The 26,456-nt window shown below is 41.2% G+C and overlaps 2 protein-coding genes and 1 long non-coding RNA gene across 7 annotated transcripts in view; 1 reads left to right on the top strand and 2 right to left on the bottom strand.

The window, feature by feature from the left end:
• Positions 1-26,456, top strand: part of LOC124308076 (uncharacterized) — a 28,257-nt gene that overhangs the window by 1,244 nt on the left and 557 nt on the right. For 2 of the 3 annotated variants that reach the window (XR_006908907.1, XR_006908908.1), the window contains exons 2-4: positions 20,642-20,735; positions 24,168-24,305; positions 26,187-26,435. This is a non-coding gene — a long non-coding RNA (uncharacterized LOC124308076). The remainder of the gene's footprint in view (positions 1-20,641; positions 20,736-24,167; positions 24,306-26,186; positions 26,436-26,456) is intronic. The other variant, XR_006908914.1, reaches the window with a different exon arrangement.
• On the bottom strand, positions 145-12,411 carry LOC124307982 (pyrokinin-1 receptor-like). 3 transcript variants are annotated; one of them, XM_046770245.1, is made up of 5 exons: positions 12,127-12,411; positions 9,495-10,633; positions 2,510-2,730; positions 1,534-2,032; positions 145-1,330 (listed from the first exon to the last, which is right to left on the bottom strand). In XM_046770245.1, exons 2-5 carry the CDS (start codon positions 10,321-10,323, stop codon positions 1,089-1,091), a joined length of 1,791 nt encoding a protein of 596 aa, XP_046626201.1. In that variant the 5' UTR covers positions 10,324-10,633; positions 12,127-12,411; the 3' UTR covers positions 145-1,088. The 3 variants fall into 3 exon arrangements, with proteins under 3 accessions (XP_046626201.1, XP_046626194.1, XP_046626208.1); XM_046770238.1 differs by having other exon boundaries at positions 11,804-12,182; XM_046770252.1 differs by lacking the exon at positions 12,127-12,411 and adding an exon at positions 11,642-11,740.
• LOC124308004 (uncharacterized) lies at positions 23,450-26,347 on the bottom strand. The gene is made up of 5 exons (XM_046770263.1): positions 26,219-26,347; positions 25,160-25,751; positions 24,636-25,091; positions 24,380-24,538; positions 23,450-24,275 (listed from the first exon to the last, which is right to left on the bottom strand). Exons 1-5 carry the CDS (start codon positions 26,345-26,347, stop codon positions 24,073-24,075), a joined length of 1,539 nt encoding a protein of 512 aa, XP_046626219.1. The 3' UTR covers positions 23,450-24,072.

The raw sequence follows: 26,456 nt of genomic DNA on the forward strand, positions 1-26,456 counted from the left end.
AATAAACACATTCACGGGTACAATTGGTCTACGTACATACAAATAATACTTACGTACGACGTGATTATGCGGTACGTCATGCAGACCGATATAACTATAGTTATTATAATAAATACAGAAATTTCGCCGGTCGAATGCCAGCTCTGCCGCTTAATTGTTTATTATCTATTATTATAATGACATATAAAAATAAATAAATTATTTACACTCTGTTTACGTCGGATATTAATACAAGTTTTTATAATTTCGATAAAAATTGACTCCGCCTTAATCACGAGTTCTGGAATTTTGGGACTAGTGAATGCTTTAAAAATATAAAGGAAATTTTTCCTTCTTTCAATGCGTTTAGCAAAATCTTGCGTAAAAAGCTCGCGAACGGTTTTCGCATGATGCGATAATTTAACGAATACAATTTTCTATACTCTACTTGCATCATCGAAACTTTGGCTTTAGAAGAACATCACACAATATTCTGAAGCTGTTACAGTAAAACTTTGAGAATAATATTAAATCGGATTTCAGGTTTACAAAAAGAAAGTTTACAAATTTATTTTAATGGCTCAACATCCAGAGTATAACAATAATAATAATTTAAGCTCGTCAAGTTTCAGCGAGTGGAAAGAATCGTTTCGGATTAGCATCACGACTGTTTCGAGTTTTTTTTCCCCCACATTCTTCTTATACCACTTATGCTAGATTTAACCGCTTCTTCGTTTTGTTTTCAATCTGAACGATACTCTGTATATCTGATTATGACATCGGTATCGGTTTTCCTCCGCTCTCTCGACAAACTTGGCGTGAAATTGAGTCAGACGAGCATCAATCAGCCGGACGTTACACGCATCGAGTGACGCGCCAAACTCCAATAAACCGAAACCGGATTCCACACTTTCCCCTGTTTTCTACCCGTTTTCACGAACTGACCACCGTTGTCGTGGGTCGGGCTCAAATAAATTTCCACCTCTCGAAACAACTCGAGGCTACGGAATCCGGTATATCCAATTTCACGCCGGATGAATTTCGCTTTAATCCCTGAGCGAGAACCTCCGCAAGGACGACGTTGTCGCTTTAGAATGTTTGGCCGATCGTCAAGTGATCAGGTCAAAGTTGACCTCCCCCATGTACCGGGCGAGTTCCGAACCGGTGAATTCCGTTTCGTCCAGATCCTGCAAACTGGAATTACTTATCGTGTTCGCGCTCTCTATGCTCGCCTCACTTCTCAATCTCGGCGGCGCGCTAGCAACTTCCGGTCTGACTTTGGGCCTGGCATTCTTCACGTCCGAGGCGAACAATCCTCTCGTACCGAACCGCAATCTGTCCGCCAGAATACCTAGAGGGAAGAAAAGCGCTCAAGTTTCAAAACTTCCGATTCCCGCGAATTCGCGTGACACCCCCCAACCTGCTATACCCCCCCCACACTCATTTAGAGCATTGATTTTCCCCGTAAGAACGAGCCACGAAACAGTGTATTGAAATTCCGAACTATCCGAGCATCGAAAGCTGAGATCAAAGATTAGAGATCAAACCACTCACCAAGAACCACGGTCTTCTGAGATCGCGGATTCGTTTCCGACGAGTGTTCCTTTGGAACGCGATGCTCGAAATTGAACGCCGCGTTGTTGTTGCCCTCGTTGCAGAGTTTCTTGCTGACCGACGTGGTCATCGTGACTTGACTAGAATCCGAGGAACCTCTGGAGATGCAACTTTTAGTATCGTTGCGGAACACTTCTTTCGACTCCTTGGAAGTCCCCGTGACCCTTTCCGGCGATCCTTCTACCCCCGGTTCGACATTTTCTCTTCTGAAAATCTCCTCAATCCCGCCATCGGCCATGTCCAAGGCTGTCTGATGTTTCAACGCTGGTCGCTGCACCTCCTCGCTTACGGACACCGATCCTGATTGCCGATAATTCGCATCACAGTGTCGATAATCGCAGCCTCTCGTCGCACGACGTGACAATGCACTGTAAGTCGGTCTTCGCGGGCTGCTTTTCCACTGAGATTTTCTTCGGCCGCAATGCTGGGACAGCATCGTCTGCGAATTAACTGTCTTAATTTTTTGCACGGAGGCGTTCACCGTTAAACTGCACGTTTCTTTTTTAATCTTGTTATACCTCGACTAGTACAAAGTGTATGTAAATACATTTACCTCAACCGTTGTTACCGTTGTAGTTTTTTAAATAAATAGAGAAGTAAATTGACGAGAAGAAAAGACAAGAGTGAAACTGAAATTTTCGTTATTTTACATTAATATTTGAACATCCACGCTTACGTTAAGGCTTCTGGTGCACACAAGCATATTACTCCTCTGACAAAAAGTAGCCACCAATAAACCCGTGCGGGCCGAGAGTCATATTTTCGTGATTCAAAGTAGTCGGCATAAAATAATACATATGAATAATAATTAATCGTGGTAGTTATTGTGCATTTCAAGCGCCGAAAGAGACAGAGTTAATTGGTAATTCAAGTTCAAATCAATCGCAACGATATCGAGTGTGATATTTATAGCTACCTTAAACGCTTCTCGAAACTTGTTGGACATGATGTTGTATAGGAGTGGATTAATCGTCGTCGAGAGATAGTAGAATATCCCTGAAACGTACGTGAGGGTTGTGTAGACGGTGACTAAAACGGGATGGTGTTCTTCCTGGCTTGCACCTTGGGCGTAAACAGCCAGAAGCCTCTGCGCGTGGAAAGGAGCCCAGCAGATGAAAAAAGCGACGACGACTGCCACTGTAAAAACATTGAAAATAACACAAACGGACGTGGCTAGCTTAGTTTTAGCGGGAGGGAAAAAATACACGTCCGGTCGAAAAAAAAATTCTTGGAGTGCCCGCAATATCCGGAAACGAGGATTAAATCTGGAAATAACAATTGAATCTAATTAACAGCAACAAGCAAGTGCGGCGAGTCGTCGGTAGCCTGCCATTGACGTCGACTTAAAATTAGTCTTAAAAACGCTTTTATTTTTAAATCCAAGGACTTGACGACGGCTTTCTCAATTATGATTTTCAATCGCGGAAACTCGATGATCGAGTTTTTAATGACATTGGAATCCGCATTACTTTAGTTTTAAAGTTATTTGATTTTTCACTAGTCAAATAAGGTGGGACAAGTCTGCAGAAATTTGCATCGTACCGTCTTCGTGCTTTTCGATTCCGAGTGAAACGAATCGGTTTTTTTCACTAAGCCGATCGAACGAATCTAAACATGTTTCCTCAATTTGTCAAAGTCAACTTAAACCGGCACGCTTAAAAGGATTCAAATGAAACGAAGCAATCCTCTGTGGCCCAGAGCATTTGTTTGCGGACTTATCTCGTCTTATTGTGCGATACCGCGTAGGGGGATTTTTCGATACGGATATCATTCGTCGGCGAGCAATCCTCGGTGGTACACCTATATCAGCGGCTTCCGCGTTCGGAGAAAGGATTTGCTGCATCGATAGTCAGGCAGGCATCACGTATCAGTGCGGAAACACGTTTTCGTCTCTTGATCCACTTTGCCGAGGAAGCCGAGGTTCCAGGGGTGGACGGAACGCTGGAAAAGCCGGACTTCCGGCATCTTTAAATTATTTTTCTTTCCTCGTCCAAAAAGGGAGATTCGCGAAAAAAATATCAACACCGTGCGATCACCGTAACGCCACCGTTTTTTTTTCACCAAGGAGATACGGTGTTCTGTGTATTACGTAGATCGTAGTGCAAATTTTGGCTGACAATATGAAAATACGGTTTATACCCTATGTATGACGGTGAAATTTATCTTCGATCACCTTTCCTGTGCACAGTTATAGTCCGCCGCTTTTGTCATCGCTACATACTAATTTTCGAAAATTGATTTCGCAATCACTTCCGTCGGCTCGATTGCTTGCCAACAAATTTATTATGAAAACGTATCTTGAGAGCGAATTTCCACCTCTTGTTTTTCGTCTCGGATTACCGAGGCAGAATTTTTTCTTTTCCCTGTCTTACTCGGTACGCAGCTAACAAAAATCTGCTCGACAGGGCCTCGACAAAATATTGTAAAATAAATGAATTCAAGATATAATCGCATTCTTCCTTCGATCCTTTTCCCTGAGGTAGTCTCACGCCTTCTTCGGAATTGTAAAGACGCGCACATCTGTCACTGGCATTTGAATCCACCGCGTCAGCGGAATGGAGTAAAATCTTTTGATAATACTCTCTGCGTTTCTTAACGCCTGCGATGGGTTGAACGAAATACTTTCTCCGGATTGAATTTATTCACTCGTTGTTCGTTCTCGCGTAAGACGAACTGCAAGTTGAGTAATAAGACTTGACGATGAAATGTAAGAACTCGAAGTTAATTGTAAAAACTGGGCAGAATTTCGAATTTAAAACGCTCTCTCGGCCCGGTCATTTTTCTTTCCAATCCTTGTGAACCTTTCGAATCGTGTCACTTCAATCAATTTTCCTCACAAAAGTTGAAACGATGTTCAGAATGTTTGAACTTTAGACAAAAACCGTTTGATTATCAAGAAAGTTTTGAAACGCTGTTTAATGATGCCATCGACTTCCGTTCCATTCATCAAATTCAAAAATTCGTTTTGCCACCAAGAACGTATTTCAGTAGCCAGTGACTCCGTGAATTCATCGTCACCGAGACGACGCGACGATACGAGCTGCTACGAATTTCTCTGTCACATCGAGTTCCAATTTTGTCAAGATTAAATGATTTGCCCTCCGCAAATCGGTATCAGCAGAGGTGGGTAAAAAAAAAAAAAAAAAAAAAAAAAACGTTCGGATTCGGCGTTAATGGACGAACCACGGATTTGCGGTTATTAGAGAAACCGAGTTTGAGTTTATCGGTTGTTTTCAAACTTAGATCGGCGTGTTTTTCGGGGTCGTTTGTATCCTCATCACACTTGCGTAGGATATACGAAAGAAGCAGAGCTGCTTAAATCTGGCGGATTACCAATATCGCGGCTTTATGTCCCCCTAATTTCTACGATATGACAAGGTTCAATTCTCAGAAGTATTCGTTCGCTGGCGCCGTGTTTCCGATGACTATATAAATTTTTCATAATTTCCGGTGTGAAGCAGTTTGTCGAGTCATGATGTTATTTTAGACTTTATTTCATTACGATGTGAGAAAAGTCCGTTATCCTGCATATACGTTTTAAGGCAAAAAATTTCACCCTGATTTTACGCTGCGAGTCTGACTCCAGGGTGAATAACGATGCGGGTCTGGTGAAATTTTTTTTATTCCGTTTCTGCTGGTATAAGCCGAATCCTTGTAATCAAATTACTCGAAAATAAAAAGTCCTCCCTGACTCCAAGCGAAGAAATGCAACGAATTGGAAATCCTACCGAATTTCAAATTTTTCCCGGTGTTATGGCTTCAAGAAACGCTTCTAGTCATGCCCGAGTTGAAATTTACGGACACCTATAAATGTATAAATGTCTCGGTACAGAAATTGATTTGTTCAGACGGTACTGTGTTTGCACATTAAACGTAGAAGCCCGGTATTTCTAAATTTACATTCACGCTGAACGAAGTACTTGAATTCGCCAATTCTTTTTAAATCAATTCGTAAACATTCAGATTATTTTGCTGCTTCTCACAATTGCCATTTGACAAGAAGTGGAACTTTTATCGTTTTAGACAGAGTTTTATATTGCCAGTAATTTTCGAAAACTTCAAGTCCTGAAAACTTCGCGACGCACCTTTGAAACAGAATTTAATTTTGCTTCTACAGACGGATAAGCCACGAAACAACCAACTCACTTCTCCCCTTGTTTTCAATTATTTTTAATAACGAACGTATCCGAAAGCCAAATCATTCACACCGTTTCCTTTGAGCCCAAGACTTTTTCTTCGTTTGTTATAAAGCCTTTGCTTTTATTCGATTAGTTACTTCCACTCGAAGTGATTAATATTACACCGGTTGATTTTTTCGCCCCGTTTCATCTTGTGATAGAATTTTTCAAGACCGAAACGCTATCGGCACTGTCCAGACTTACGGCTGTGCTCAAGGAAAGTTTAACAGCACTTGGAACATCTCGCAATGGGAACTATCTAGCCAGGAGAATATGTGAGAAGTATAAAGTTGTCAACTTCGAGCCCCAAGTTTTAAAATTATTACCCCAACCTTCTCATCGCGGCAATAACCGAAGTATGCGATTTTGACAACCCTTAAACACGCACGCCCCGCGTTTATACAACGCTTAACACGTTTCGTGCCTATAGTTACAACATTATTAGCTACAGTGTCGTGTCCTGAGTGTTGTCGTTCCTATTATTTTAGTCTCGAGGTACAGAAATACACTCGAACTGTCCCAATGCTGAATTTTATAAGTCGATCTTCACTTTATCCGTGAAATTGTTGAACCGTTATTTTTATGAAGCGAATTGATACAGATCGAATTTCAGGCAATTTCTACTTATTAGAATTTATAAATGATCTGGGCAACACACCCGAATGCTATGAAAAATGCAACTCTAAAAATTTTTCAACGACTCGGTAAGCTTTCCGTAAACATTTCGAAGGAATCGGAGAATTTTCAGCAATCAGCGGTGTTGAATAAAGTGAAATCGCAGGATATTAGATTCGTCTGTACATGAATTACAAAATAAAATTCTACTACATAAAAAAAGCGTCCTTGTGCGAAAAAACTATTCCTATGAAATTTTTATACCATGGATGGTGGTTTACTTGCGATCGTAATATGCGAGATTTAACGTCAGATTAAACAGCACTTGTTGCGCTTTACGATGACTTACGTGCGCCCGACTTTCTGCTTCGAGTCGTAAATTAAACCTGTAGCTTATCTTTAGCCAGCCTCTGAGATGCTGACCCTAAAAATTCACCCGAGGACAGAAATTCGGAAGACAATCGATCTCTCTCCCAGCAGCCTAAAGCTCTCTGAATCACCTCGCTGTATTGCTAGTTACTCTCCGTCTTGCTGTAAAATATTTTGTTTTTTTGTCATCAAATGCCATTCAAATATAACAACGTTAAAAAAATTTCGATTCCGTCTGTATTTTTTTTTTTTTTTTATTTTTGTTCTCCAGAACTTGTTTGCGTCTTTCAATTAAATTACAAAAAGGGAAATTTAATTCCATCGAATATTCTCGACGCGTCGATGGGACGAAACTGTTTGGGCAGACGGAAAAAATCCCCCTGGTTTTGCGCCTCGAGGTCCGAGTTGCGGTTGCACAAATCCAGTGCTTCTAATTCGTATTTACTGCCCGATGTTCAATAGATCAGTGTTAGTCGGTATAACGCGTGGCGCAGGTTGGAATTGATCACGGATTACACTAATACTGATTAAAGGTCTAAACCTTTGGCGGTTTCCGCTTGATGTTTAGGGTTTTCGTTACAATTGGGAGATTTGGAAATGGAGAAATTCGCCCCTGGAAACCGTCGGTGCGGCAAAAACACCCAATAACCAATGATTTATTGGTCACGCTTACGATTCTCGTAAACAAATATGCGGCCTTATCTCGTTTCTCGGCAACCGGTCGCACGTTGCGGCACGCTAACAACGATATGCTCCACGGAATTTCCACCTGCTCGACGATCAGCTATGAATAAGATATAAGCTTCGTTTCTGAATAATTAAATACCCTAACGATCGGAGTAAGGCTGGGTTTTTTTTCTTCTTTCTTTCCTTCTTTTCTATTTTTCTTAGCGTTATTCCTCATCCGGTAGTTATGAATTTTTCCCCAGCCTTGAAGTCTGTCTGAAATTATTGACGAACGAAAACACGCGCAGTTATATAAACATGAACTTTTTCATCCCCGCGTTTCAGGGGAAATTGAACGACAAAACAGCCCATATATAACGTGATCCAAAATTATCGTCGGCCTCACTATCTACGATGTTTCGTATCGCAAGATTGCCGTCGCGGTAACAAGTCTCGTTTCATCGTCATTGTATTCCGCTGCGGCTGCTAGGAATCGATCGCGATTTACAATTTTCTGGGTCAAAGTCGCGTGTGCTTTATACTCGTTCCGTCTATTATAGATAAAAATTACGTCATGAGGTCAATTGGCTAGAATTGGTGATTGATTACGATTAAAAAGAAGAGCGGGTATTTCCGCGTGGCCGGCAATTTCGTTGACGATGGAATCGAGATGGGTAATCCGTCACGCCGGCCGATCCGCGCCGGAACTTTCTGCATTTATTCCGTATTCGATTTTCGTTTCCCATTTGACTTCCTATTGTCACCACTTTTTTTGGGTCAATTGCGATCGGCCAATATTTACGCCCGATATAAATTGCGCCTGCGAACTTTTGCCCCAATGTGATTCGTCGAGGATATAATACATTACGTTGTCTAATATACTACGTTAGCAGGGAAATTGTATCTACAACTTCGACTAATCAGATTCAGATTCCCCCTTCGCTAACGAATTATTACTTTCCGTTATTTCCATAGTTGCGAATCTTTTCTGCGTACCCAGCCCAATTTGGTGGCACATAAAAAACTCTGAAGATTTTTGTTCAGACTCGCGATTATCGGTTCCTGCTGTATTTCCCGTAAATGATGTGAAAAACTAGTCCAGTACGATCAACTTTCCGTTTACTGGTTTCTTTCAATCGAATAAACATAAGTCATGTATGGTCCTGAATTAGACTTTCATTTATCTTCTGTCGCATCCGCAATACTGCGGCAATCTTCTTATCGCTCGGTGTTATCGAAAAATCATACAACCTGGTTAATCAATGTTTCGTGTAATCGCGATTCTTGATTAAACTTGACTAATACTTGTACGTGTCATGTTTGAATTGCTAATGAATGGCTCATTTATATTTTAATTTCATTCACGTCATCCGATATAATCAACGAACGATATTTTGTCCATCAAACGTAACTTCGTCGCGCCGAATACCCTTTTCGGACGAGCTTGAGGAGGTGTGTAACTTCACGGTAAGAAGTAAACCTCCCTCCCGATCGATAAGATTACCTAATTGCGCGAATGTTCATTCGTGATTCGGTGCCCCCTGAATATTCACAAGAATCCGATTTACAATGCATAATTGCCTTGACGACGAATTCAAGCAGGATTAGCAAACGAGCCAAAGTTTACGGGTAATTCGTGCACTTGTGTAAAGTTGAGTAACTCATTTCACATGCAGGCGTCGCGTGGTTCTTGACATCAAACACACACACACACGCACACGCGCGCGCGCTTGACTTCCACGTGGATATGGTCAGTGGATAATCGACAGTAAGAATTCGGTTGATTTTTACATTATTCAAAATTAATCTTCAACCTACAGACTTTGTGCTCTGCGCTCCGTCCTTTGATAATGATGTTAATTTGCCGGGAATCGTTAAAAGTCACAATATGTTGTGAAGAAATTGTGAATCCTCGGAAGTAAAATCAGAGAATCGTGTACCGAAAAGGAAAGTTTATTTATTTCGTCACAACTGTCAAGCTGAATATCGTTAATCCTGAATGTGTAAAAAAAGTCGATCGTTCACTAAACCCTTCCACCTTCCCGATTTCGAGTATCGATGCGAATCTCTTACCCAGCATTCGTATGACGTTCCGTTGAGCGGCGGTTTTGCCTCTGACGCTTTCCCCGTTGTTGATGCTGTTGGATATCGATGTCCTCTTGACGGCAGTCAGGAGTCGCGATCGTCTGAGCTTGACGCCGATGAGTAGGTAGAGAACGGTGATGATGGTCATCGGGACGACGAAGAACAGCATGGTTGACAACTCGAAGGCATGTTCGAGGATGACCCACTTGACGGTGCACATCGCGGTCTCCTCGACAGCGGTACCGTTCTCGTCCACGCTGTAAACGATGCCGAACTGAATGGCCTGCGGCACGGCCAGGCCGAGGGCGAAGAGCCAGATCGCCACAACGAACTTGACTGCTCTCGAGAGTTTTGACATAGTGTGAGAGACGAAGGGATGGCAAATGGCGACGTATCGTTCGACGGTGAAGGCGGTGATCGTCAGAACGGTCGCGTTGGCCGACGTCTCAGCCGCGAAGCTCTGTATCGCGCAGAATATCTCACCGAAAACGTACGGGAACTGGGACCAGATGTAATACATCTCCGGGGGCAGACCCGATACCAGAAGCAGCAGGTCCGATATCGCCAGGCTGAAGAGGTAGTAGTTGGTCGCGGTGTGCATCGACTTGTTTCTCGCTATCACGACGCAGGTCGAGATGTTGCCGACGACCCCGGTGAGGAATATCGTCACGTAGATTATCGTTATCGGTATGACGACGTAGAGAGGATCCCGTCGCGAGGGTTCTTCCAGCTTCCAGATCCCTCTCGAGTCGTTGCAACCCGAAGCATTTTCCTCCCTGATCGAGCCGCCCGAAAACACCGTTCCGTTTTCAAACATCTTTTCGATACAAAGATGCCGCGTTCAAACGCTCAGACGTACTGCGTCGTTCGATCGTTTTTCCAGTTCTTCTTCTATCATTGATTAATGATCTGGCCAGTACGAACGCATCGTCATTTGCTAATTGTTTTTTCTTTTCAAGTATTGTTCGGATACCGTTCGCGTCGCGAAAACCTTGACCTTGTTTACGTACACGATCAATTTGTTTTCCATTAGTTCGTCCTCTGGAGCATGCCGATGATTCTTGATTCCCGATTATCTCGGGACGGATAACGGCTGAGTGCCGTTGGTATTTCACACATCCCTGGATCTGTAAACGAAGGAGCAAAAGAGAAGCGTTATACTTTCGGAATTATTCGGACGACGATTGATGCCGAAGTTGGGACAACGATTCAACCATTCATCGTTGGGTAACAAGCACCGAAATCGGCGGCGTTTCTTTGATAGGTAATACCCCGATACCCGTGTGTAATAATATATCGCTCGCTCCGAGGATACGTATAAATCGTCTAAATTGTCGTTGTCGGGTCATCCTCTTCTGTCTCGTTTCACGATCGAATCGCTCTTTGGGTATAACAAATTGCTCTAACGACTAACGCATCGATTTCCCCCATCGTCGACATGCGACATCAATGAGTTTGTTTTTCTTTCTCTCTCTCTCTCTCTCTCTCTCTCTCCGTCTATCTCTTTCTCAAAAATAATGCCTATGCTGTTTAATTAACTGCCTCACTCTCCGGCCGCCTGTCCCCATTTTTAGCGAATAAAATATGTCAAAAGCCGCGCGCTCCTGATCTGCTCTAAAAATCATAATAGCATTAAAGAAACATGCCGAACGAATATTTTGATATTCTGAAATGAGGCTGCTGTAGTCTGCCTATAAATTAGGTGGTCAGTAGTAGCTTGATATACATACGTATATGATTCAGAGGTGAAAGAAAAAAAGAGATAGTCACGATCTTATTTTTTCCTCTGGGAAACTATCCAAACTAGACAATTCCGTTATTTTTAACCATTGATAAACCCATGATTCATTCCTGTTTGCTAAAACGAAACAAGAAGAGGATGAAAAAAATTTCTTCGACTGTTATACGCGTATAATGGGATTCCTAGCGTCAAATTTAAACGTTGAATGTATAAAATATAACTCTGGTGTATATCGGGCTTGGTATAAGTTTTACAGGAAGATAAACAGCGTTTCGGGAATCAGCATGACGACCGTGTGAATATAGTCATAAGGCATGTATAGACGACATAAGCGTGCGTAAAGTTTTCGATAGAAAAAAAAGAACGCAAGAAAATGTTGCGCGTCAAATCAAACCATCGATCTTTTCGCCGCTCAATTAACATCGTTGCTCTGATGCAATCGCCTCGAGTTTCTTTGCCAGTCTGCAGGGTCGTGGATTATGTAGGTAACCAGTCTGTGTTTGTAGTATGGTAATAGAGAAGCCTCGAAGGTCTGCTCGTTGATAAAAGATTATACCCGATAAATCTCCGGTTGTGTTTTCTCCACTCCTTCTCCCACGCGAAATATTAACAACTGGCCAATTTTCCAAAGCCGCAAGCTCGGCTCTGCCACTTGTTTGAAAAACTCTAATACTCATATCATCACGGCGCGTGCATCTCACCATCCACCGACGCGATTAGAACACATGTTCGTATAAACGCGAACTTTCAACTTTCAACTTTCAACTTTTCACGTAAATCAGATGCCAGTTTTCCCGCTACATCCCCCGGTTTTAAGGGTCCTCCAAGAAACAAGAAATAATCGCGACGGCACCGGCGCGGAAAAAAAATCGCATCCACCTTGGGAGTGCCGACCAACCAACCTCGACCGACGGATCTCGATGCCGAGTTCGATTTGATCGGACTTCTTTGGTCGTCCCTGAAACGCGTGGCCAGCGCATGGGGATCTTGATCTGGTGGGGGACATGCGATGGGGCTGATTCCCGCTTGCGCCAGCGCAAACACCATGCCTCGTTTCCTTCGTCGCCGATGCAGTCTCCCGGATCATCGTCTCTCTCCTTATTCGCGCCAGAGTTCGTTTCACGCACCCGCGTCGTTTGATTTTATTGCTGGGAAGGCTAAGGAAGAAGAGAAAAAACGAAGAGAGATGAACGCTGAAGTATAAAAAGCAAGTAAAATAAAGTAAAATAAAACAAATATAACAAGAGACGAGAACGGAGATTCGACTCGCTCAAATTAGACGTCCGGTAACATAAACCTGCGTTGTATACGAGGCAAAACTCGACGAGGCATTGTGGTAGATGAGCGCACCTTGACTTACTACGAAATACTGTATAACATTATACGCGGCCCGGACTATAAACCAAATTTTATTCTCTTTATACTGAAAAATTGTCTGAAAATAATTCCACGGCCAACTCCTCTGATGTCAGACGGTCGGTACAAACAATACGAATTTTATCTTCTCGTATTTTACTACGCGAAAAGGTATGAACGGTGTCATTTCTATGAAGAGGGTCTGAAATACTCTGAGCATACCTTTTGTCGGAATGAGGAGGGCCTCCTTTTATTTTCAGAGAAAAATACAAAATGCATCACGAAACGATGGGACTACCAGCCGGTCAGAAAGCTGAGCAAATTAGGGAGAAATGAAAAAAGTTTTGGAAACAATCGCTCGTAGTCGAATATATATGTTGTGCCTAGTTGGAGCTAAGTTCTATCAGCTAATCTGGCAGCTCTTCTTTTCTGGCGATCAATCGAGTGCAAAAATAAAGAGCATTGGACCATGGGGATGAACAAAGCCACTTAAGAAATTCAGCTCTTCGTCGAAAGTATAACAGGCTGTGTTACGTCTATGTAGTCTGCTACCGGTTGTTTAACTTGCGAAAAAAAACGCCAACGTTGACCTTGAATGTGTCAGAATCCATCTAAGGATCTGTACGCACATACATATGTAACGGAGGTAGGCGAGGACCTGCAACTTATCAGCTTCGTTTAAATTCCAGAATTTTGTAAATCTGCAAACCCTTTTATTCAGCTGGCTTTCCGTTTTCCACGAGTAAGCAATCTTACACCTTCACAGCGAATCACAGTTTTGACTGATTTTTCTCGAACCAAAATACAACGAATATCGAAGGAAATCCAGTCTTTCACATTCGATCGTATCCTTTTTTTCGATTCTTCTTTTTCCCCGCATTTTACGACCACACCTTCTTCTGTAATCGACACCGCCCCCGCTTCGTAAGGTTCATTCGTTTACTCGCTTGGTAATTGATTGGGCGGTTATCGGTTTAGGATGCGAATGTAAACGAATGAAAAAACGGAGAATAGCCAACGTTTCCCGCATTTTTGCTTACACGTATTATACTTGCTAATACTCTACTTGACGTTTGAACGAATCGTTTGTCGCCTCCCTGTGTTTTTGGTTAAATACGCGAGATCCGGATGATGAATTCGGACTGGGATCAGTGACTCGATAAACGAAATTTGGTCCGTGAATCTTCGGGTCAATGTTCCTCAGTCGTTATTCGATATAAAACCCGAATTTTACGAACAGTAGTAGATTGTTGCAGATCTCACGCGGATGCTTTAACGCGTAACGAAATGCCCTGCGTTGCAATTTGCAAAGAGGTAGAGACATCCTCTGTAAAATTGTGTACGCTCCTTCGATTTCAAACTCGGATTAAGACGTGCCTCAACGAATTTGCAACTACAGGATAAAATCATTAGTATACACAGCTGCTTCTTCTCAGAATTGGACAGAGACTCACGGCCCTTTATTCGTTGGGTACGTACTTCACTATTCGTTAATTTAAACCTTGTAATAGGTTGGTTCTCGGCGTAATTAGCTGAGGCTGTTAGAAGAAATAGTCGTCCTGTTTTACTCGACTCGAAATTACTGCACCATAAGCTGTAAGCAATTATAATCTACCGTACAATATTCTCAATATATCTACGTTGCATATGAAAAGACGTATACAACGATTTTTTAACCGTTTTGTCAAGTATGGAAACTTGAAATTGTGCAATAATTAATTTGATTGTGCTGCCTGAAGACATGATAATATATATATATATATATATATATATATATATATATATATATATATATATATATATATATATATATATATATATATATATATATATATATATATATATATGGTTTATGCGTTACCTATACGATTACGTCAGCATTTGGTAACAAATTTAATAGTAATTTATGGGAGCCTATGCATGTGAAAAAAAATTCATCACGCGTGATCATTCAAGCTAAGCGATAAATAAACGACGTCGATATAGATAACCGAGTTTGTTGTATAAATATAGATTTTCCCACGACTGTAATACGTGTCACGTGAATGATTTCTGGTCCCAGACAAAAATATAAAAATATTTAACTCTAAATCGAGACTTGCAGACTACTGTTTGATTTCTGGAATAACATTCGATAATTGTCTGAGAATATCATTGTATTCAACGGGTGATTGGTTACAATTTTGAACACTGTGTACGAAAAAAATATCAAATATATTTCCAAACGTTTGATTTATACCGCGATGAAATTTTCACAGAATGCAAGCGAGCGATATTGTCACGTGAAAATACTACATTCCACGAAGCTTTTTCGCTGCACTGCTGCTTTTGCCATAAGTTATCGATACAGAGTGGTGGATAAACATCACGTTATTGAGTACACAGCGATAACGGTAATTCAGTGAAATATTGACTAAAATTCACAGTGTTCGTTAAATTGCCAAAAGAGGTGTAATAAAAACTAAAAAGCAAGTCCTTCGTCATAGATATTCGCGAAAAAGATTGGTGAGATAAATATTAAGAATTTTTTTCAACAAAAATGATTACAGCGGAAGCGAATGCGCTGTTTTTCATTCTCATCTTTTTCGGGAAAGACGGATAAAATACATCCGAGTCAGTCGATGACGTGTCGCCTACTATGCTGCATGCCCGGTGGCTTTACGATTTACCATTTTCTATTCTTATTCCGACCTGTCAGCTTCAACATGAATCCTGCGACGAAGTCGACAAAGTTTCTAGTAAATTTCGATCTGCTGTGAGTCATATAGCAATAAAGACCGCAGGATTGCGAATTTTCGTGCGGGTGGCACATGTCTGTTAACATTTTCGCGAATTGGGTCAACGTGAACTTGAGTACACAGCGAAGAGTTACAGAAATCCAGTGAAATAAAAAGTGACGATGCTTCAGTGTCGAGACGTCTTCTCGGTCACTCTTTACTACAGTTTTAAATTGCGCAAAACTTGCGGTTGGTGGATTTTTCTACTCTGGGATTATTTCCCCATATATCCCGGAGTATATATATACAATATACATACATAGTCGTAACTTTGGAATACCCCTAATTTGCAAAAATAAAAATTTCTCCAGCGCAAGCCAATCAGACTTTGCAAAGCAATTGTGTAGACGCTGTGCAACACTTCGTCTTAACCGGGCTTGAGCAACTTTGCCCTTAGACATTTTCAAACTTTGTATGATAAATCGAATTTACATACGAAAGAAAAACTCCGCTCGCAGTAAAGAGTCAATTCCACGCAGCTTCTCTCCGCGTTTGGTCAGAAAAATTTCTCATCTCGTTTCGCGGTTTGATCTCTTTGGGAAATGAAAAAACTGTAATTATTCCGAAAGTTAATCACCTTTTTATGTATCGCAGAAAGCAATTTAAAAATATGTTTGTGCCTATTTCGAAGAAGTGTGGAAACGAGTTTTTCAACGAATTTCAAATTCCCAAGTACTTACAATTTGCATCTTTTTCAAGTCTTTACGTCACGGCTGCAGAAACTACACAGTACCGTCTGCAATCGTACCCGCAGAAATCCTATTTGTTTTCCCGTTTGAATCCCCGGCTTCTTGGGATAAAAAATCGCCTAGTGACCGAACAGCCATTGCTGTGCAAATACATGGGCGAGATACTTTTGCAAACGGGAAAATGCAGCGCAGCGAATGCTGCAGCAGCGTAAAACTAAAGGTATTTGCATAATGAACCCAATTCGCCGAGAATCTCCTCATCGTCTCTCCATTTCTCTCTGAAGATAATAACGATACCTACTTACGGATAAATTGGGTGGATTTTCGTTACGTTCGTTTAACGTGACGCGACTAATTCGCAACGGGAATAAATCTTGAGTGGAAGCTGTTTAACCGTGCTGAGAATTGTAAAAACAGTTTGACCATTGAAGATTTTTTTTCCACTCCCTACGATGAAAAACATTTAGAATAAATGTGTGCCGTCAGAGAAGAAACGTGAATTCGTTTTATCAAAAGTGCAACGAATAAATCGACCGGACACGCAGTTCCAATGGTGAAAATCTTGGGCACTCAACTACAACGCGTCCTTTTTTGCTCAAATTTATGAACCGCGGTTGATAGCCTCGCGGTTTTTGCCGCGGAATGAGTCTGTCACCTGCCATTATTTACCTCCCTCAATGCTTTCCTTCTTCTTATCGCTCTGAGAACGCCCATTGCTTTTCAGAGTGAATCGCCGACGAAGAAGAGCCATAGAGCAACGGATTAAGTTAATAAAAACGGGTCTCTTACCCCGAAACGATGAATTACAGGTTCGTGACTCCTTCCGCCGTATCCGAGGACCCTGGGTGAATGATAATTTATTTTGCTATTTACGTAACGCGGAGTCCTTCCGGTGTATCATTACACACGTGTGGAATGCATCAGAATTTTCATAATGTATTACGCCATGTCTTTATCTAACTCCTTCTGCGAAAAACTTTTTAAAAATCGGACAATTCGAGAAAGGAGAAACAAACGCGTCGTCATTCCTCGGTTCGACGACCCTCGGATTATACGTAATTTATGGTTCAGCATACTCCCGAGGGATATAATCAGCGCACCTAATAAACCTCGAATAACGATGGTTCTAACTTTCCTAATAACTCGGGTTCAACGTTTTCTGGGCCTTAATATTCATAACGTGATATCGTTTTCCCGCGTTCGCGTCGTTATCGCGTCTTTCCCGTCGATTATTACAGGTCCCCCCGTCGTTATTTTTACTGTCATTAATGTCCTGCGCGCTTGCGTATCGATTAGTCATCGCCAGACAACAGCTGCTCGCTTTGGCCGTTTCTAACCGACCGCGGCGCGTTCCTTTTATCGCTGAACGTATTTGACACTCGATTCACAGTCGGCACGCAAAAATTGCCAAAGTTAAGGATGTGGCAGTTTCAGCACCCCGGACGGGACTTTTATTGAAATTGTAATCGTGTCTCACGTGGCGTGCAACGATCCAACGACAATTTCTCGACAATTTTCAAGACTCGTCTATCCCTGTTATTTATTCATGATTTAGCTTCCTTCCATACAAGATGCTCGAAACTCTAAGCAAGCGGGTATTTTCCATCTGATTGTGATTCGTTCGTAGCAGTAGTAGTAATATGTATGCAAATATGGGCGATTAACGCCGACCGCAATACACCAAAGTATGACGGATTGATATTAAAGCAACGGATGAGGAAGGGATTCCACGCAATGTGAATAACCCAAGCTCCAGGCTATGGAATCCGTTCAATTAATGAGAAGCGTCGTAGAATTGAACTGTTTATTCAGGCATGAGTACGTAGTTAACAATACCATTAAAAAATACGACTTTATTTTATACGTGTCTGTTGACAGAAAATTAATTATGAACCTCTGAATATTCGTGCAAAGTCATTCGGGTTCGTACCTCGCGTTAAACCTACACGTATACAAACTGTTACACTTGTATAAACGTGTATCTTGTAACGGGTGTTTTATGGAAATTTTTGTCGAATATTAACGGACTAATTTTCCCGAGCGCGTGAGGTAAATTACACTTGCCTTCCTCAACAGTAGGTATAAATATAAGGCAGAAGTGCCCAATGCCATTGGCTTTGGCTGCGAAATAGTATATCGTTTCATTTCATTTACATTTCGGGGGAGGAAACGACGCAGCTCCCCTCTGCTTTAAGTTAAGGTGATGAGATTTCAAGGTCCTACTTCACTTGATATAATATATGCGACGATTTACTAGCGTGCAAAAATTTCTCCAGGAATGTTACGTTCTTTTTTTTTTTTTTTTTTGACTGTCCATTCAATTACGCCCACGCTTCTGTGCGATTAATTCAGAATTTGATTCAACATTCATTTCCATAAACGCAGTCAACGATCCGGCTCCAGTTGACCCTCTCGACAAGGTTTGGAGTCGTGATATCGAGTGAAAAAAGACGGGCAAAGTCAGACTCTGAATCAGTGCAAACAGGTTTTCCCGTCTGGCCGGTGTCTCTTGTAAGAGTCGAAGGATGCTGCGGATGAAATTAGATACCCGATGATATTGAAATTGCAATTTTTGCTGGCAAAATAAATGCTGCGATGGCGGCGGTAAATTTTTCGACTGTGTCAATTCTTTCTTATCTCTGAATGGAGGAATTTTAAAAACTGCGTCGTCGTCTTATCTTTCGGACTTTCTAGAGCTCGGCGAAACCTAAAGTCATACAATTATAGGGTTTAGCTGGAAAACGTTTGAGCAAATGTAAGAAAGAGGGAGAGAAAAGAGAGAACGAGGGAGAAAATGACGAAACACTTTTTTCTCTCTTATCTCGCATACGTGTGCAGGAAAAGTTATAGGGAAGTTTTCCCACTTCCTGTAGTTACGAGTTACGGATAAGAACGATAACGATAACTTGACTGGGATTATCAAGGACTCGTAGACCGCAATACCGAGAGACCAATTTATCCCTCAAGGTTCTTCTTTCCTGAAAGGGATTCAGTTTTATTTACAATCCGTTGGTGCAATGGAGCTGCCTAAGCCTTGTTTCGCGATAATAACCGAGGTTTTATATCCATTCACGAAAGCCGAGCCACCCACTACTTAACATCAAAGTAGAAAAATACCGGATAGAAATTAAACCGCTTTTCGCAAATCTACTACGTCGCGCATATTCAAATCCAATTAGGAATGAAACAGTCTGGTAAGAGAGAGAGAAGAAAGTGCGAAAAAGTTTTCAATGAGTTTCAACGAAATAACATCACTTGTTCCATTTCAATAACTCTCGGGCGGATTGAGCGGAAGAACTTTTCGCCCCGGATTTTCACCTCAGAAATTTAGTTGAAAGCTGTCCCTTGGGTTAAAAAAGAGGAAGGAAAAAATTGTCGTCAAGCGTATTCGGTACGATGGTGTATCCAGCTTTATTGCTGGCTCGCGTTTATCCTTGTCTAACAATGAGCGTTTAACAATAAAACACAAGGCGAACCTCTCCCCCAGATCGTCGCGATTGAAAACGACTTCTTCCAGTTGCAGTATCAATCACAATCGCTGTCAGTATACCGGTTCGGGCTGTTTTAATTTCTCCCACGGTTTATATATCGACGCTGTTTCGAGGATAACGACATCCTGAGAAAGCCCTCAGCATCCGAGGACATCGCGAGACGATTGGAACGACGATATTAATCGTGGACGATGGACGCGACGCGGATCTTGTTATAACATATATGTTATATATTATATATATATATACATGTATATATATGTGTAATATTACGGAAGCGTCTTTCACCCTTATGGCCAAAATTTATCCGCCTGGTCGACAGTTTTCCAATAACGAATCAACGCGTCTGGAATTTGGAATCGGGTGACACGGTGACGTCGAAAAATATAAAGGGCGCGGTTGAATCGGGAAAGGGGCAAAAACTTTTCGACGGAGCATCCTCGCGTGTACTTGTAGGATAAAACCAGTAAAAGCATATCGGAGCTCTCGGAGAGGGAGGCGAGTAATTTTCAAGCATGACAAATTAAAGAAGATGATAGCAGAATTTCTGAACGCCTCCTGGCGATGTGCCGTTTAAGGAAAAACTTTCGTCCCGAAGGTCGACCCGGCTCGACAGAGGCGCCGATATCACCGTGATTCCGGATTCTCGCCCACTGTCTGTCGCGTATTCTCGCTCGTTTGCAACTAAACGATCGTTTACAGATACGCCAAAAGAATCGAAAATGTCAAGGATCGCGTTTAGGGACCGAGGAAATCCTCGCGTGGAGAACGGTGGGAATCGTCAAAAGCCAATATCGGTTGTATTCGGTTCCTCGATTAGTCAGTGTCGATATTCCCCAGCTAATCATATTCATGTAACTAATTATACCGCGCGTCTGTTATAATTATACCACGAATAAATCCGGTTGATTGAACTCCAGATGTACGCAAGTAAGAATTAATGTATAGTCGGTAACTTCAGCTGATTCGTAAATTCTGTCAAGTATTTGCGATATAACTTTTTTGTTTTTAAGTTATTGAACTTTCAACCTGTTTCTCAATTCTTTGGAAATGTTTCTAAAATTGTGTGAAATCTTTTCAGATTCCTACCACTGCTTTAATTTCCGGAATTTGCCTAACGATCAACTTGACGTCAGTTTGAAGAATACAAGACCAGTCCAGTTACTATAAAGCAAGTAATTGATCCATATTTTTTAAAGTTCCTCGTTCCAAGCGATGAAAAAATGTTGCATAATTATCAAATGATGAAAATAATGAAGACTCGTACGTATACTAGGTAATAGTAATTGTTCGAGAAGAAAATAGCGAACGCTTAATTCGTGCCGCTCACAGCGAGTCTCCTGTTGAACTAGATTAATGCCTTTTTTTCGTATCAATGTCTAATTTGCTAAATTGATCAAACTGGCACTGTTAGATTAGTGTGAATTGCGCGTCGACTTATTGGACGGTTGGTAATTTGGCAAAATTTCGCGTGGCAGGGACGCGTCGATGCAGACGGCTCCTCAACGCCGTTTGCAATTATGTACAGTATCAGCTGATTTGTTCCCAGTACTCTTATACCGGACAATTTCAACTCCAATTGCAATTCCAATATCTGAATCCCCTGTCTATAAGTGAAAATGGACCGTTACTCCTTATCTTACAAACATTAAGCGAATCAACTCTGCATTATGACAAATTTCCGCTTCTTATAGTTCCCAGAACACGGAACCAATTCTCACCCGTAGTTTCGTCAATTTTTTGCCCAAGAGTTAATCAGTGGCAAATGCTGTCCTGCACAACGTGGCATGTGGAAAAATGATTCGTGAAACTTTTTGCAAATTTTAATGAAATAAATTCGCGGAGAGTCCTTATCTTTGATCCATTTCTAGAATGTTAGCTTACGATGCAATGATAGAAATCGTTGAGGTGTGCCATTATTTAACTGAACTTTTATCTGCTTACCTTTCGTCTAAAAATTCTGGGACAGAAGGTCGACGGTCAACTTAACCGTATAATCTGGAACCTCGTGGAAAAGCCGAAGACGTGCGCCCCGGGAGAAATGACTCAATCTTTACTTTTTTAACTTTAGACTTACACACATTCAGCGATATTCAGAGAGTGAAAACATCGCAAGACCAATTCGTTCTGAAAAATCTATAGATTTTCAAATTTTTCCATCATTTTCATCGGGTTTATCTCGTAAAAATTTTCTCCTCCGCATTGTAATGTCAGAACGCTATTTATAGACGAGGTTTTTTCGACGGGAAATACATTTCTAGGGAAACCAGAAGCAGGGGTTTTCAATGAAAATAATAATACTCTGTAAAGTAAAAGTAATCGAAAAGAAGAAAATACATGATAACAACTGAAGTCAAGTCATATCTCTTGCTTTCCTTATGTAACACATTCACGCTTTCTATAAATCTGTTATTTCTCAATCATGCTAACATTTTATTTTACGTTATTTCAAATACCGTCAACTTCGAAAAAATCGTTAAAATAACCCCGGATAATTTAAATCGAAACACTAGTAGAACCGCTTGAAATAATTTCATGTAAATTAGATTGCAATGCAGATTCGCAATTGAAAAGTAAAATAGATTATTCCTAATCCGTAAATTCCCTGTTTGAACAATGCATAAATAAATTATTTTTTTTCCCCGTATTCCACCAATAGACGCACAACACACGACGTTATTTCGCTTCAGAGAATGAAATACCGCGGAGCGAAATATATAAAAACTTTGTGATGAAGTTTGCAGCTTTTTCCACGCCTCGTGATACACAGCCAGCTCATGACAATGTGTCGCCGCCACTTAATCGGCGTCAAGCCCTCTGTTTACCTGTCGTAAGAAATGAGATATCGCGGGATCAAGAAGAGAATCAGTTCCACGGGATTTTGCCACCCAAGCTGGTATGAGTCGTCGGCATTCCGCGGGGTTTAACCAATACATACCGTGTTTCTTGACGCCTTTTGCCTTTAACAAACCGAGGTAGAGAAAAGCCATTCGTATTCCCGTAACAGGGGTCAGATTTCACCCGAGGATCGAAGCGTCATTATGGCCTGACAAAGGCGAAGTAATCATTTTTTTTTTCTTTCATATCTCATTATAATATGACTTTTGTCCGTATGTTCAACCTGTGCTACTGCACCTCGAGGATAACAATCTATTACAAATTTCACATAAGGATTTTCTAACTATCATGTATAATGTGCAGTGCAGGGATCAAAATCTTGATGAGTATAATTATTATATCACGTAATGTACAAAAGTGAATTGAATTAGCTTCTGAGAGCTCACGAGAGTTCCTGATTGACAACTCCATTGAAGCTACAGCTGAAAACTCAGTATAGCTACAACTTTTTCTCTCGTTTTTCTTAGATTTTCTTCGCTTTGTGCATACAGGTAAAAGCTTGTTTGAATTTCGCCTACGTGTTACATATCGTATCGTCGCGACGACGTTCCAATCTGCCAACTCCCACCAACGCGATGCGAAGTCTCGAAAAATCTTATTGTTATGCATTTGCCTGGTTCTTTGGTGGAAATAAGTAAAAGAAATCACATGTCATATATTATATGGATCCTTTTTTGCTTGAAAATATACCTGTATATGTATACACATCGGCATGGATCAAGGTAGCTGAGCCGCGAACGCCGCAACTCACGATATTCTGTTGGACCAGCTGTGGGATCTTACACGGTCCTTCAAAAAAAAAAAAAAATTTTTACCACTCAGAGATTTCTCGATATAAATATGAATTTTGTATTTTCTGTCCGTTGGGTGGAAAAAAAATGAAACGATAAGGTAAGAACAGGTTGAATAAAAAATAAACGCTGATCCTTGCACTATATCGTCACGTGACGGGAAATCTTCACACAAAGAGAGTGCGAAAAATACATTTATCCAATTTTATTAAAAATATGTTCCATATGGCGCTCAGCTTTAGACCAGACAAAAACAAATGTTCGCGTTTAAATGTATCGTATACAATCTTGTTTATAGCGGTCAAATTTTCTTACGATAGATTGCGTCGATAGAAAATCTATATATTACATCTTAGACGATGACACATTAGTCGCATTCCACTTTATCATTGAGGCGAGTGATATAATTGTTTTCGACCGTAATACAATTGCCATTTGGTAATCAGAATTGCATTCCCTCACGTACTGTTTTTCGCAATACGAATATTGCCCACTATTTATTAATCGAATTATCACAGAGCATCAAGCATATGAATTCGGAAATTTATTGCTCAATTTTTCATTAACATAGAAAAATTATAATTTATAAATGTCTTTACAGATGGATAATAACATACTTTAGTATAAATTATAAAGCCTCTTATTCGTAATAACTATACAGTGTTATTTTATTTACAAATCATCATTCATTCATTCATCTTTATACCGCGCACACAAGTTATGCTGGTTCCAATCCATGATATATAAATGGGTTGAAAACTCCTAGCTCGGGTTATTGAAACGTACGATTTCACAAATGCCCTTAGAATTCTTTGGAAGTAGATCAGTCCGTTGGAGCCGGGCAGCCGGATTCCTTAAATATATCTGTACAAGCTTGTCTCACTCGCTTACCAAGATCCTTGACATACTTATGTGCAGCTCTGTCAATCAACGTTGGCCGTAAGTAGCAGCCTGTAGTTTCTGCCTCGCAGTCTCGATAGTGGTGAGAAAGGGCCACGTCTGGGTCGACCACGAATTGCTCGAACCCTAAAACGAACGTCGAGTCGGAATGCGAAGGTGAGTACCTAACATCGGCAGAACTTGAATCTACGATTATACTGTGATTTTCGTCGTAGGGTTCACGAACTCACTTTCCGAAAATACTGATGTACCTGGCCGATGGTGCCATATAAAGTGGTTTCCCATCTCCACCACGTCTTGAGAACGTGCTATATACTTACTCCTCCTATCGGGCTTCTCCGGATTTTCTACTCGTTCAGTTTTTGCTTGGAGGTAGAGGTACGGCACGTCTGAAATGAAGTGGCACAAACAATAGTTTTGCGACAATTAACAACGCTTTGAGTATCGTTACGAAATATACGTTTTTCAAGCTGAAGTAAAGCTTACCCGGGTCGTAATTCGTCTTATCGTCGCCGTACATCAGATAAAAAAATACGTTTCTGAACTGAAACGACGCGTATTGATTCCTAACGCCGGAAGGATTGGGCGGGTCGAGAAAATTGAGGAGTTCCTTAAAGTCTTTGTGCATTCGCGGCACGATAAATTCATCTATATCTGATACCAAAACGTACTTATAGTTTTTATGGAAAGAACTTCTGTAGAGACAGTCGTTTAACGCTGCAAATTGTCCATAGACTCTGAGGGTAAGCTCGAATTTATATATCGAGGGTAGTTTCCACTCGAGGACCGTTGCCACACCTCTCGAGACATAATGTGCCAACACTTGGGACACCTCGGGAGTAACGGACTCGTTGTAGAACATTATATGACCGGCTCCTAGCATCAGTTGATACTCGATGAACTCTACAAGATGCAGTGCTCGGCCATATTCGTGATGCAGTACTGAAATTGTTATTCGAAACTGCATAATAATATAAAATACTTGATCCTAGGATGAAGTTGAGGCTCACCAGGTCCGCATACAGCCAAAAACTCGTCCTCGTCGTCGTTAGCCTGGTTCACACCACCCTCCGGGTAGCGAACATTGACAAATTGCAACTCATCCAGATTTGCAAGAGTGGTATTTGCCAGTGCAACTTTCAAGGGAAGATGCTGGGCGTAATAAAATTCCTCGAAGTCCATGTTTACTGGTAAAGTTAAATCGCAAAGGACAAAAAAGGCCGAGTACTTCAAGCCCCAGTTTTCTTTTATCGGTTGCACCCGTGACGCTGTCCTATTTTGAATAATCCCACGCTCTTCGTCTACCCCTCTGTATTCTAAGTAACACGTCAGTGGCTTGTCCTTCATCGCCAATGGCAATACCGCAATCACTCGGATCACTGCCCAAGTATTCTCGCCTGAATTATCGTAGTGGCGATCCTCCAAGACTATTTCTGGTCGGGAGTCCAAGTAAGCGGAATAGATCATTCCATCCGTAACGGATGCGGATTTCCATCGATCACTAATTTCCGATTCCAGTTCCGGCATGAATCTCATTTCGAGGTCTAGAATTTCGGCTGTCATCGCTTTCATGTTGTACAAATCTCTCAAATTTGCATTTCTCTGCAAATAATTACAGAAAAAGACAAGTTTTGTGAGTATGCATTATTCTCAGATTCGTAAATATCATGCACGGAATAGATATCGTCGGTGATTATAGCTTTAGTCATCGAATTACTGACAGAGCCGTTATCATTACCTTCCTGTGACCAAACAAATAATATTTCATTATAACGGGTAATGTTCCAATTCTAACTATCTGCTGAATGTTTTTCTTGGCACATGTATGCGGGCCCGAAGAGTATGATGCATATAAAATAACATGGCTGTCCGATCTGGGCCCAATATAAGAATTCGATTGTAGCCATAATACGACATTCCACATTGAAAACAGACGGGGATAATTGATCGATCGATACCAACTATATCAATTAATCGCGACGCTAGCTTGAAGAAACACGTGTTAATAGAATAGGTATTAATAATTTTATCCCTCAGGTACGACAATGCAACGCGCCATCTGTACTTACCGCAGCTTGAACAAGAACGAGAAATGTTAGAGTAATGAAAATCCCAGCGACAATGATCGTCTTCACTTGCCGTGGAAGTGACGGCCATGTCGACAACGTCGGCTTGTGCAGCAACGTGTACTTCACCATTGCATTCTTATACGTCGGACACTGTACAGAAAACTGACTCAAACATCATTCACTCACCTGGCCACGATAACACGCCTGTTATCAGCAGGTACAAAATCTAGATATACCT

This window comes from Neodiprion virginianus, chromosome 1 (assembly GCF_021901495.1).
Source record: "Neodiprion virginianus isolate iyNeoVirg1 chromosome 1, iyNeoVirg1.1, whole genome shotgun sequence".
Taxonomy (NCBI): Eukaryota; Metazoa; Arthropoda; class Insecta; order Hymenoptera; family Diprionidae; genus Neodiprion; species Neodiprion virginianus.

Coding starts and splice junctions, on each gene's coding strand:
- LOC124307982 (XM_046770245.1), bottom strand. CDS start 10,323: ATGTTTGAAAACGGAACGGTGTTTTCGGGCGGCTCGATCAGGGAGGAA. Junction 2,731..9,494: donor GAACGTCATACGAATGCTGG/GTAAGAGATTCG, acceptor ATGTTTTTACAG/TGGCAGTCGTCGTCGCTTTT. Junction 1,331..1,533: donor TCAGAAGACCGTGGTTCTTG/GTGAGTGGTTTG, acceptor TCTTCCCTCTAG/GTATTCTGGCGGACAGATTG.
- LOC124308004 (XM_046770263.1), bottom strand. CDS start 26,347: ATGGTGAAGTACACGTTGCTGCACAAGCCGACGTTGTCGACATGGCCG. Junction 25,092..25,159: donor TTTGGCTGTATGCGGACCTG/GTGAGCCTCAAC, acceptor TAACAATTTCAG/TACTGCATCACGAATATGGC. Junction 24,539..24,635: donor TAAGACGAATTACGACCCGG/GTAAGCTTTACT, acceptor ACTTCATTTCAG/ACGTGCCGTACCTCTACCTC.